The sequence below is a fragment of the Athene cunicularia genome (genome assembly GCF_003259725.1).
Source record: "Athene cunicularia isolate RWA chromosome 8 unlocalized genomic scaffold, athCun1 chr8_part1, whole genome shotgun sequence".
Classification (NCBI taxonomy): domain Eukaryota; kingdom Metazoa; phylum Chordata; class Aves; order Strigiformes; family Strigidae; genus Athene; species Athene cunicularia.
The window spans coordinates 20,932,309-20,944,858 of record NW_020799109.1 but is presented as its reverse complement, the minus strand read 5'-3'; the positions used below and the strand labels follow the sequence as shown (position 1 = coordinate 20,944,858).

The following is a 12,550-nucleotide window of genomic DNA, read 5'->3' as shown; positions in this document are numbered from 1 at the left end:
TTTGTCCATTTTCCAGGTAGCCATCTCTGACAAGTCCTAAAATTTGAGATTATTACCTGCTTCAGACTGGGAACCGCCAAATGTTTAGAGGCTACAAGTCAGCTGATTACTACCATCCTGCCTCAGTATGAGGTAGTAGCTTTGGTTTCCTGCTTTTAAACGAGGAAGATCAGCAAAAAACTTATGGTTGTTTTTTGCTGGTGCATAATTTGAGTCAGCTATACTAGAATAACACAACCTGAGCTTTATGTCTTTAGTGATTCAAACCAGACTAAGACTAAATAAAGCTATCATACTAATTTGTATGTAAAGATGTAGTGCTATGAGGCACTTTTACCCCTTCCCCAAGAACTAAGTACTAGAAAAATTCGACTTTCTTGTGATTTTTTTTTTTTAGTGCAATTTTACCTTGTGGCTGCTTTAAAGATCCTTGGCTCCTCCCTCATGTGGAAAAAAAACCCAACAACTGACAAACAGTTCCTTGGTGGGAGCCCTGTACCTTAATGGGGAGCTGTGCCCAGAAGTGGCTGACCTGTTGCAGCTGCAGCACAAGCCATTAGCAACTCAGTGTTTCTAATGGGAGGCTTGCACTGATTTTAGCTCCCCAGTTAGCTGCAACTTGCAAACTAAGCAGTAATTTTTTTTTTTTTTTTCCTTCTTTGATGGATAGGCACTGCTTGTCTGGCAACCACTTTCCTGGAAAAGCAGGGCTTTCTGAGCAAGCTAGGAGGTGAAACTGTGCTTGGGAGGATGTTCATAGTGTTACACACAGGATGGATCTGTGAGATGGTGGGTGGGCAGCACGTACATGGCCTGGGGAAGGGAGCAGTGTCTGAGCATGGCTATACTGTCATACATAAAATAGAAGGATGGGTGGACTGTGGAGCCTTAGGAGGTGGCTAAGTATTTAAATGCTGACCTGACTATTTTTGGTTTGTTTTGCTGTCACTTAAAAAGGAATGCTTTAAATTTTGGCCAAGGTGGTATGCTTGGAAACCAGCTTTTATATTTACATTTCTTTCTACATCTATCTCTCATTTTTAGTTATTAACCCATGCTTTTACCAAAGAAATGCTGGGATAGCATTTTCAATCAAAACCGGGTAGATTGTCACACTTTGAAGTGAAATGATGTCCTGTGAAGTTCTGTGGAGATTGATGTTTATCTGTTCTGTGTATATAGTAACTGTATTCCTGATTGTGTCTTCATACTTGGATATACATTGTAACTATGAACATGGGTAACACTACTTTCAGCAAAATCCAGGATGTAATTTGTGTGTATGTGGCAGTTGGTCAAATCTAAAAGTCTGTTAAAATCCATTGGATTATGCAGAGGGCAAGATAACCCAGATGCATAAAATAGGAACAAAACAAGCATTATGATCCAGGTGTATTGAAGAAACTACTCTTAGCTTCATTCTGCTTTGAGTAGTAAATTTTACTTCCATGTCATTACAGCCATTAAATCACCTTTTTCCCCAGCTTTGCCATTCTCATCCTCAGAGCTGAAAAAAGAAAACAAAAAAACCATTGCATTTTAAGACTAACTTTCTGTTTCTGGTGCTAAATCTCCTTATTTAGAAAAATTAAGAGTACACATACCTCCAGTGATTAATCCAGCAGAATAAGCATTGTTTTGGTGTTTATAGAAAGAAATCAGTAGAAGGCATTAGTTCTGGTAATTTTGCAATAAAGCAAGTATATTAAGAAATTTCTTTATAACAAGTATTTGAAAATTAGCACAGCTCTTTTCTAACTGTTTTGTTTCTGTTAACCTTCACTAAGGCAGGCAGATGGTATTGTCCTTGACTAGATGCTGACAGATTGAAAGGATGCATGAATAAACAAGCTCTTTAGTTTAGTTTAGTTTAAACTCCTCAGTGGGAGCTGTAACTCTTTGGAAGCCTTTTTTTTTTTTTTTTTTTTTTTTCTCTCCTGTGTTGCTGTTCACAGAAAACTTTCTTCCTGGTGTAGTGAGTCAGAGTGGGAGTTAGTCATCTTCCTGATTTAAGTTTTATGGAGTAATTTAATATCTCTCTAAACATCAGTATGGCTTTTGTCTGTAACGGGGTATAATGTGGGTTAGTTTGAAAGTGACAGTGCCAGGCAGATGATTAAATGTTAAGGTTATTTTTAGAACAGCAATATAATGCTGTCGTTTGATATGTAAGAGCCTCTCCCCACCATGTAGTGGATCTGAGAATGCAACAGGAATAACCTCCAGCCCTCTGCCCTGTTAGTTTGAAGAGTCACCCAAAATAGCACGTCTCGTTCCTTCATCCTGTATATGTGTCTCTCCTGAGAGACAGGGAGTCAAAGCAGCTGTTTACTTGATCTGTATGTGTCAGCAAATGTCCAACTCAAGTTATGTTTTGAATGCTGAAGTTGCTGCATATCAGAGAAGCATCTGAGTGTAACTTAATATCCATAGGGGTACTGATGTTAAGCTTAGCTCTTAGAAAGACCCTGTGTACTGTTTGCAGACCAAGGAATTCTGAAGGATTCAAGTCCTGATTGTGGTTTGAGAGAACAAACAGTCTGAGACTTCCCTTATAGCAAACAGTCCATTTTTGTCTTGCTCTATGCATTACAGAAACAGATAGCATATATGAATCTTTCTATGTTTAAATGGGTTTTTTGTATGTTACTTTCTTCAGCACAAATGGCGCTAAGTCTCAATTGTGTTTTTTGAAGGTTGCACAGCTTTCAGTGGTAAGGAAAAAGATCAGCTTATCTGGACTGCTAAAAGCCTTGGACTTTCATGTCCTATGAGAGCCTGTTCCACACTGTCAGGTGTTACTGCCTATCCAGCTTCAGTTTTTCCTTTCCTTATTCATTCAACTATGTTTAGCCTTTGTTCCTCTCCAAGGACTTTTAATTTCCCTAATGAGTATTAAATCTTCAAAACATTTGTACAGGAATTGACTAAAATTTAAAGAAAAATAAGCTCTAATACTGCAAAACACTGGTGTCCTAATTATAACATTGTCATCTTCGTGGGGTTTTTCTGAGGGCACATACTTTAAGATACTGGTTGCCCACCAAGCTCATGGGGAAAGGAAAATTGCTCCCATATGTAAAGAGGTATGTCCTATACTTCTGTCAGTTTGGGGGCATATTAAAACTCCTAATTTAAGGTATTTCTCTAAGATATTTCTCTATACAGATTGGAACATGAAACAAACAGTTCCTCTACCTCCTAGTTGTCCTTGGCCATCACTAACTTTCTTAGTAACTTGCTCTGAAGGTTCATTTCTTTCACAAAGCAAGATTGTTACATAAGGGACTGTGCTTCCTTGCTTTCCATTCTCTTTCAGAGAGTCCTTGGTGCCTGTTCAATGTTCAAGTGCTGCAATTGCCTCCAAAAGCTTTCATTTTGGAAAGGATTATTTTTTTCTGTTGTATGGTTTGTTGTTTTAGTAATTAACGATGAAGTACTAAAAATAATTTTGACTCCCCTCTTTAATTGGTGATGTTTAAGGTGAACCTGCTAGGCCAGCCATCAGTGGCTGCTTTGAAAACAATTTGTTTCCCTAGGAAACAGCTCTGTGTAATACATTGTTCTAGATTTAAGAGGCTTTCCTGGGTTTGTTTCCTTTTTAGAAGTCACAATAGGATTACAGGACTGCTTGGGAAAAATTGAGTCACTTCCTGGCTTTTCTCACTGATCAAAACGCAAAATATCTCAGAGTGGCAATAAATAGGTGGAGGGGTAAAGAGGAATATGGCTTAGTTCCAAAATCCACTAGGCAGTTAAGACACTTGGAGACAGTGCTGACTACTGGGGTGCACTTTTGAGGCAATTGCCAAACTTCTTTCAATTTAATTGGGACCAGTTTTTTCTAATTGGCTATTTTCTCCTTGGTAGAATACTCGTAAGTAAATGGTTAAGACCAAATATATTTGAGAATGTCTGTTAAGCTGTGTTTGCTTGATTTACTTATCCCTTTTCCATGAAAGTCAGTCTTTATCTTCCACTAATCTCAAAAGAGAGAAGAACCCAAATTGTTCAGAGAGTGTCAGATGCTTCTTTCAAGAGGCAAAAATAAGCAAAGATTATTATAGATAGAGGTGCTCAGCTAAGATCTCATGGCCTGTATAGGGCCCACCTGAATGGTACTGCCAGTTTATAGTTACTTCTTGGAAACCTTGTTGACTGAATCTGTTCAGGAGCACCCATGCAGTGGGCTGCAGGATTGAGTGAATTGTTTCAGTAGCAACCAGCTGGTGCATGGGTAGGTGAGTGTTGCTTCTCTATTATATGCCTGTACATACATGATGGTGGAATTAAGGGGCTCTCCCCAAAATATAATTGGCTGGAGCAGTTGCTCGAGTGGTTTATCTTGGCGGTACCAGCTATTCTGCTTTCAGTTGCTGGTGTAAGAGTTGTTGGCAGCAGCCTTTGGTCCTGGAGGATGCAGGGAAGTGCACACATGGCAGGATTGGTGCTAGAGAGAAGCAAAGGTCCTCTCAAGTCATAGAAAAGTGCAATGGCCTCACTGACCAGAAAGGCTGGGCAGCTCTCCTGGAATATTTCAGGCTGTTGTGTGCATGACTGCTCGAGGTTGATACCCCTGTAAACTGAGAGCGTTACTTACTAAACAGCTCTTCCCAGTCAGCGTACTGATGCAAAAATACTTGAAACTCTGTATGTGATCCGGTGATCACACTCTCTCCTGGCTTTACCTGTATTGTAAAGAAATTCTGAGCTGTCAGTGCAGCTTTAGGCAGGGCCCAAACTTACACTTTTGCTGCCAAATTGAAAAATTATTCAGAATATAGTCTGGAAGGGGAGCAGGGAGAGTGTTGCACCAGGACCCCTGATTTTCCTATAATTCAAGCACAGTGTTCTTTCCTTGAAGTGGAATGTGGCTATTGTCTGAAATATGCTGCTCTGTAAATATACTTAAATGCAGTTTAATTGTATGCATTGAAGTGCAACATAATCATAAAGAGCTTTTTGTGTTTCTGGAAGATCTTGCTGTTGTTCTTTCAATCTTTTATAATAAAACTCTATTGTAAGAAATAGACACCTTGAGTATTAGTTGAATATAAAAAGTGTTTAAAAAAATAACACTGTGGACTCTATGGACTAACCACAGGTAGTGATGAAAACTGTTCCGTTGTCTTTCAGAGGCTATTAAAATATCTAACTTAGGTTAACAAACAAATGTTAAAACTCCCATAGACACTGTCAAGGCAAGGTTGGCAATGCTGATTCCAGAAAAGTGCAAAGTAAAGCTGGTTATTAAACAGCCTTTCTGATTTAAGGAGCAATTTCTATTATCTAGGAAGTAGTTAGAATGCATATAGGAACAAAAGCATTCCAGTGAGGAGAGAGTGTTAAGAAGCAATGCTGTTAGTTACCTAAAAAACTAATTCTGCTAACTGAAGTAGTATTAATGGAACTTTTAATTGTCAGTTGAAAGAGAATCACTTTAAAGGTTACAGAAATGGCTTTTCTGGGATAGTATATTTTCCAAATTTTGATATGGTAACTAGTGCATTGCTAAAGATGAAATAATTCAACAGTACCAAAATGCAGATTGGCATTTGTTAAAAAACAAGAGCAAAGAAATTATTAGTAGTTGCGTATTAGTCCATGAAACAATCCAAATAGTAAAGTGAAACAGCTGTTAACAGATAAGAGTAGTATCAGACTGCTACATGAGTGAACAGCAGTGACATGATTTTCCTTTTCTGTTACCTGTTAGTGAAGGATCTTCAGTACCGTCTCCAGATACCTGGCTGTGAAGATGAGCACGGTGTGTTGGTGAGCTTAAACGTTCCTCTTGTTCTTGAAGGGAGATGGAATTTTTGTGGGGTACGTTGTTCAGGCTAACGCCTAGACTGCTCACAGGGTTCATCTGTGGGACTTCTGTGATTTTTCTGCTTGGTGGCTGATAAACCTGACTATAGTGGCCTATGGGATGATATGCTGGTTTCTCAGATTTGCTGTCATCTTCTTCATCATCATCAATGAAAACTAATTCTGCACGGATAACCCCATCATATCGTGACAGCTTTTGGTCTGCTTCTGCATCATTGTCATCAATGCGCTGATAACCCATGAAAATCATTGTTACTGGTTCAGAATCATCCACATAACATGGTACAGCTTGGACAATGCTGTATTGAACATCTTCCTCATCTTGAGGTGCAGGGGATGTTTCATTAACATGGCAGGGGCTTAAAAACCTCATCTCATTATGTCCTTCTTTTGCATTTTGGTAAGGTTTTAGGTCCTCATGTGTAGCTTTTCTTTCTTCATTATATATCATCCTGTTCTCAGGATTAGTGTGCATTTTCTTCTCTGAATGGGAAAGTACTGGAGAGGGAGACTTTGGCTGTATTACCTTTGGAAGATCAAGCCCATTCTCTTTATGTTGCTGCATAAAGAGCTCTGGTTTCGAGGAAAATTCTGTCTGATGATTGCTAAATCCATTCATCTCTTTTCTGTGAGTGTCTTCCAGTTTTGGGCCAGAGACTGATTTGTCTTTCTGAGGAGTAACCGGCCTGCAAAATTTGTTTGCAAACACAGGTTCGTGGTACTCTGTGGGAGACTGGGAATTTTTTTCAGTTGCCTGCCGTAGCAGTTCCTCCACCTCAACAGGAGCAAGTTCATCCATCCCATTTTGTGTTGTGCTGCCATTTGAAGACACTGCATAGACTGACTTCCGGCCATCATCGTAGACTTTAATTCCTGTCTCTTTAAACTCCTTTGAGGGAAGAGGTATTGTTGATAACACTGTGTTTTCTCCTGTCTTCATGTCTTTCTCAACTTTAATTTCCATGGCAAACAATGCTGTTGAAAAAAACAAGTGTTTGAACTGATAATGCAGTAGATGCAAGAAATATTATGGAAGAGTTCTGACAGTGATTAGAGATTGACTGTCAGAATATCAAATATGTGAAATTGTCACACACATAACCAATACACTGGATTCTTATTTTTTAATGTCCCCTGTCATCCTGTCAAAACTTGAAGTGGAAAAAAAAATTTCATTTGGATCTAATTCTGTGAAGGAAAAATAAGCAGTTAAGGAGCGAGTTTTCATTACGTGATTGAGAAGGCTAGATAACACCTTGGCCTCTGGTGCTCTGCTGGGCAATAGCATCTGAAAGAATTCAACAAGACTGAAGAGTCTTAGGCACTCAAAGGTTAGGAGGCTTTATAGTAGTTGGGAAATAACCAGACTACTACTGGCTGCCCAGCAAGTCTAAGTGTGGCTAAAAAATGTGAAATTTATGATATGAAGGGAGGAACTACTTAAACTTACGCCAGATAGAGGAATGAAGTGCTGGGAAGAAAACACTTGATCGTTATCCTCAGTGGCACATACCTTAACACCAGTGTCCCACCTCTCTGTTTTGATGACCTCACTGATAACACAGCTTAAATAAAACCAACATTGTCCCATATCTGTAATGTTTACCCTTCCCATAAAGTGTATTAGATTCAATTTATAGGAAGTCTTTTTGCATATTGATGCCTTTTGGAGTTTCTCATAAGCAGTACCTTTTCTCTTTTCTTCATCATCAGTGGCAGAATGTGCTGTATTTTTCAGTGCAGAAGGCCTGAAACACTTGGGAAGATCAGGTATGCTGGCGTATATGTAGTCTGCTGCCTCTGAATAAAGAAGATCCACAAAGCATTTAGTTTCCACTGACTTCTAGAAGAACCTTTAAAAAAAGGTTTTTTGGCTAAACATACCTTTTTCAACTCCTGCTTTTTCAGTCTTCACAGACTAGGAAAGAGAAGCATTAACAATAAACGTGATTAGTCAGTTTAAAGATGTTAACTGGATGGTGCTTTGCTTTGCCTGATAGTTTTAACTTTTTATGCTCACAGCTTCATACTGTGAAGGGGCTAAAAGTGGAACATGATCAGTTGGATCATGGCAAGGGAGAAAATGAAATTTTTCTGTGTTTTACTAATATGATCCCAAGTTACACAAGAAACAACAGTACATGATAAAGTCTTACTCAGTGACACAGCTTCACACTGTGGCAAAAGTTGGTTGGCTTCAAGGACTTTTCAAAGGCTCTACTTTGGCTTTCCAGTTGTGCTTGTCTCCCTGTGCATCTTTAGAGTGAGAGAGTGTGTAGGAACAACTGGAGAACTGAAGTTTAGTTTCATCACTCTATTATTTGAGTGTTTAAGACAACTTTCAAGCATCTGAATGACCTTTTGACAAAGACTAATGACTGATAATATTAAGTCATGTTTCACTATAACCTCTCTCAGGGACTTGGGGGAAAGCATGATTGGTTTAGCTGGGCACATCACCTGAAAGAGTATGAATATGTCAGCCTCTGTACCCCCTCTGTGCCTGTTATGTCTGTCTCTGGCTGAGATGCAAAGTTGCTGGTTGGTGTCAGTGGCAGTGCTATTTTTTTTGAGATGTGCTATAGATGGGTAATGATAGGAATTGCTCCTCCACCCCCATAAACAAGCAGATAGAGACACTTGGGCACTTGAGCAGTATAACGTCTTGACCCCTCTCGTATTTGAACTGCTGTCACTTTAGACAAAAGCTGATGACCACTCACAGGATCCAACTAGTTCCCTTTTCCCTAATTATTATGATGAATGAGTAATGAATTCTACCTCTGGAGTAATTTTGCACTAACCTTTATTATGTCTTCTGTTGTTTTCTCAACAGACTTAAGTTTCTTTAAAATTGCTTCTTCCTTAGCTGAGACTTCCATTTCCTCTTTTTCCAGAGCCTCAATTTCCTTCTCCAGTCTGCAATCACAATTTCCTTTGATTTAATACCAGGTGGTGAACAACATGGCAAATTCAATACATTGCGAACATGGACATTAATGGGGCTGGTTCTACTTATCCTGACAAATTTTTCTAATATGAGATCAGCTTATGATTTCACATGCATCAGGAAATACTGTAAAATAGTATTTTATTTTTTTTTTTAAAGTACCTGCCATAGATTCCTTCCAAGCCTACTTTGAAAATGGGCTGAAATGAGCTAATTTTTCAGAAAGGAATAGGCCCCCACAGCATTTCCTTGTCTCTAAGCAAATTTTCTCTCCTGTGATTACTTCATTGTAATTAGGATGTAGGAATCTAGTCTACAGACACCAGGGTTATGATTTTATCTGTTTCTAAATTTTGTATGTGTACTTGTACATATGAAAAGAAGCAAATTCTTTTGTTGTAAGAAAGTCAGAAGAATGTTCTTGTACCTGGTAGTACTTAAAGGGCTAGGGTACATCACCTCATATGCTATATTTTATGTAGCCAAACTGTATTCAGGAGTATCTCCTGCAGAGGAAAGTTCTAGTCAACCTGTAACTAGAAGCTACGATTCCAGAAAACCACCTCTATCAATGGAAATCAAATTGCATTCATATTTCTGAGGGGTAGAGTAGGTATAATTTTTTTGATAATAATAATAATAATAATGGCATTTGCAAGTACTTTTTGTACATAAACCAGCTTTTAACTAATTTTCTAATATGAAAATACATCTAGAAATCATATTAGTGACATGCTTTACAGGCTACTTCTGTGAAGTGCTAACTTCATACCTGTGTGCATTTTGAAAACAAAGCAACCTGCGTAGTGGGAGGATGCTTAAGAGACTAAAGTCTGAAGCTCTGTTGTTTTCTTGTCTGGGATTGAGAATGAAGAAATTACAAACACCAGGATGATGAAGGGGCTTTCTGAGGGATGTGTGTATGTGTGTTCATTCCAAGGTGCCAAGGCAGTTCTTCATAGTTTTGCATGCATGAACATAGGTTCTGGTATTTCAAAATTCTTTCCTTTGGTAAAATGTGTGTAACAATGTTTGACTGAAAGCCTAAAGCTTTATTCTTCAGGGGAAAAAATCTTGATTAAAATTGCAATATATTGCTGGTGTGAGGTGGATGTTATTGTAGCATTCCTGATAGACTAGACCAGAGCTTGTGTAGCTACAGACTTAAAAATACTAGTAAGGTTTAAGGGTTCCACTTTGGGGCTGTGTACTAAGTCTTTTACAGACATACATGTGTCCTTAGTCACTTATCAGTATTCTGTGTACTTAATTCTCTGGGAAAAGTGCTGAAATCTTGTTTCTGGAAAGCATTCCTTTTCAGCAGAACAGCAATAATGCAAGACACACTGGTTCAACACACCTAGAACAAGCAGTTGGGAACATTAATGTTTGCAGTGTTTGCTCAAGTAATACCCTCACAAGTATTACCAATGAATTTTGTAAGAGAAACATAGGTGTGATACATGTTACATCAGGTGCTAATGCAATCCCTTTCTAAGATTGCAATTAGGTGAGATTTCTAGAACTAAGAAACAATTTTTAAGGGTCTGCTTATTAGAGGAGGAGCCTTGATTGTACACAGGTCTAGTCAATGAGAGATTTGTTTTACAGACTACAAGCCTACCTTTTACAAATACCAAATACACTAACTTTGGATATTCTCTAAGACAGCAGGCTATTCAGCAACTGACTTACCTCTGTCAGATTTTAGCAGTGTGAACTAGAAGTATCTTGCCAGTTAAGACTTGACTGATGGACTATTTTCTTAAAAACCTTTATCATTATGTGAACAGCAGATTGGAGCTCAGCAGTCAAAACTTCCTTTGGGCTATTGACTTCAGCTGTAGGTTTGTACATTATTTAAAAGGGGTCACAGCTTCCTTTCCCTCCCCTTTCTGTTATATGTTAAATCTATGTGTTATAGTTTCTTGTATGTTAAAGCTAAGTACAATGTTTAAGGCATATTTTTTCTAACTAGAGCTTTTATTTTATTAGTACTAAGATGTTTGATGAAACACTTCTAGACAGAAAGGTCTAGGATAAAATATATAATATCTCTGTATATATGAGAGGGGAAAAAAATCTATGCCCGCTTAAAGCACACCACTAAGGTAAAGTTTCTCAGTCAAATTCTTTTCTCTGCTGACTAAGGCAGTGATTTAAGCAGGTGTCCTGTATCCTATTTTTTTAACTCCTTCTAGTTGAAAGTGCTCCTTTCTGTGTAAGTTCATACTTATTGGGTTTTAGACAGAAACGTGCCCTTACTAGCCTAGTAGTCAGGAAGTCACTTTTCCTTGAAGCTATAGAATCAATTCCAGATTTAACTCTGAACTGGGACTTGAACTGGATCTCTCATGCTGTAGGTGAGTACCATATAGCTGCAGTCATCTACCTTTTCTTTTTGGGATCATTTTTGGAAGATCCTCTTTTAACTTGAAACCACAAAAGCAAATTTCAAAACCTTTCATATTTGAGTGAAACATGTCTTCTGTTTAATTTGAACACGTGTCAGAAATCAATGACTGCAAACTTAAGGAAACTGCAACTGACACCGCTGGTTTGTGAGATCAGCTAGAGTAGAGTTACAACTAGTTGATCTCAGCCAGCGTTACAAATAGAGTAATGATGGCCTATAACCCTGATAGCAAAAAATGGTTTATGTTTTGACTTATTCTTTAGTATGGGCTAAGATCCATGATATTACACCAAAGTCAACGTTAGTAATAGAAACCTGTTCCTTTAAGCAGACCAGAGAAGTTGAATGCAGGCTGGGAGAAAAGCATTATGTATCTCTTTCTGTGTGACTGCTTGAGGAGTCTGAATTAACGCTGTGGCTTTTGTGTGATTTAAACTCAGATTTGAAGAGCTACAATAATAGGATTCTATATGGACTTTTATCTGTTAGTGAGAATATCCTCTTTTTTGATACACAAAGTTATCATAGACCTCAGAACTGAGATGTGAATCAAAATGCACTCTAAATGACAGTAAAAGCTAAAAAAAGAAGTATGTAAAAGCAGATAACACTTTGGACCTGGACTCCTCAAGATGCCCTTAGGACCTGCTCAAAGGTACTGATTGTAGTGATAAAATGTAAAAACTTTATAATGAGGGGGATGAATATTCTTGGAGGGCTATAAAAGAAAGTAATTCAACAATTATGTGCCATATTTCTGCACTTCTTACAAAACAGTATTTGTTTAAAATGTTGTATATTTACACGAGACTTGATAACAATATTATCATAATGTGAAAAATCATTAAAATCTCACAGAAGCATAATGAACTGAAGAATCATCAACTTTTACTATGGGTTTAATCCAGTCTGGGCTCTAAACACACAGGTGGAAGAGGAGGAAAAATCCTGGAAAGGTAATAAAAAAAGGTCTGGTGGGGAGAGAAAGAGAAAACACAACCCAAAATAAATCAAAGATGATAAACCCCATATCTGGGAGATCAGAAGTATTAGTTCTGGGAGAAGAAAAGTATTATTTAAGTTTATACACACCCATATCAACACCCACTTCATATGGTAATTAAGAAGACCGATTCAGTGCTCAGTGGGGTTAGGGAAAAATTCTCATACCCATGTAATACATCTAGAGTGTAAGTGTCTCTTTTGCACTCATACTTGTTGTACAGACATAGAGTTTCTGGTTCACTTTCAGAGGATGTTTTGAGTGTGAATGCTGGAATTTGTTGAAAATTTAAAAATATGTAATCTGTGTAGTTCAAAGAATTCAAAGTCCTTTTGACTTTCTGCAGTTA

The 12,550-nt window shown here is 38.1% G+C and overlaps 1 protein-coding gene across 1 annotated transcript in view; it reads right to left on the bottom strand.

Moving 5' to 3' along the window:
- Positions 1-1,044: 1,044 nt before the first annotated feature.
- The window catches only part of PALMD (palmdelphin), a 28,125-nt gene continuing 16,619 nt past the window's right edge, over positions 1,045-12,550 (bottom strand). The window contains exons 4-8 of the mRNA XM_026854412.1: positions 8,637-8,751; positions 7,717-7,750; positions 7,522-7,632; positions 5,710-6,807; positions 1,045-1,507 (exon numbers count right to left, since the gene is read on the bottom strand). Coding sequence (XP_026710213.1) covers positions 1,464-1,507; positions 5,710-6,807; positions 7,522-7,632; positions 7,717-7,750; positions 8,637-8,751 — 1,402 coding nt within the window. The 3' untranslated portion in view covers positions 1,045-1,463. The remainder of the gene's footprint in view (positions 1,508-5,709; positions 6,808-7,521; positions 7,633-7,716; positions 7,751-8,636; positions 8,752-12,550) is intronic.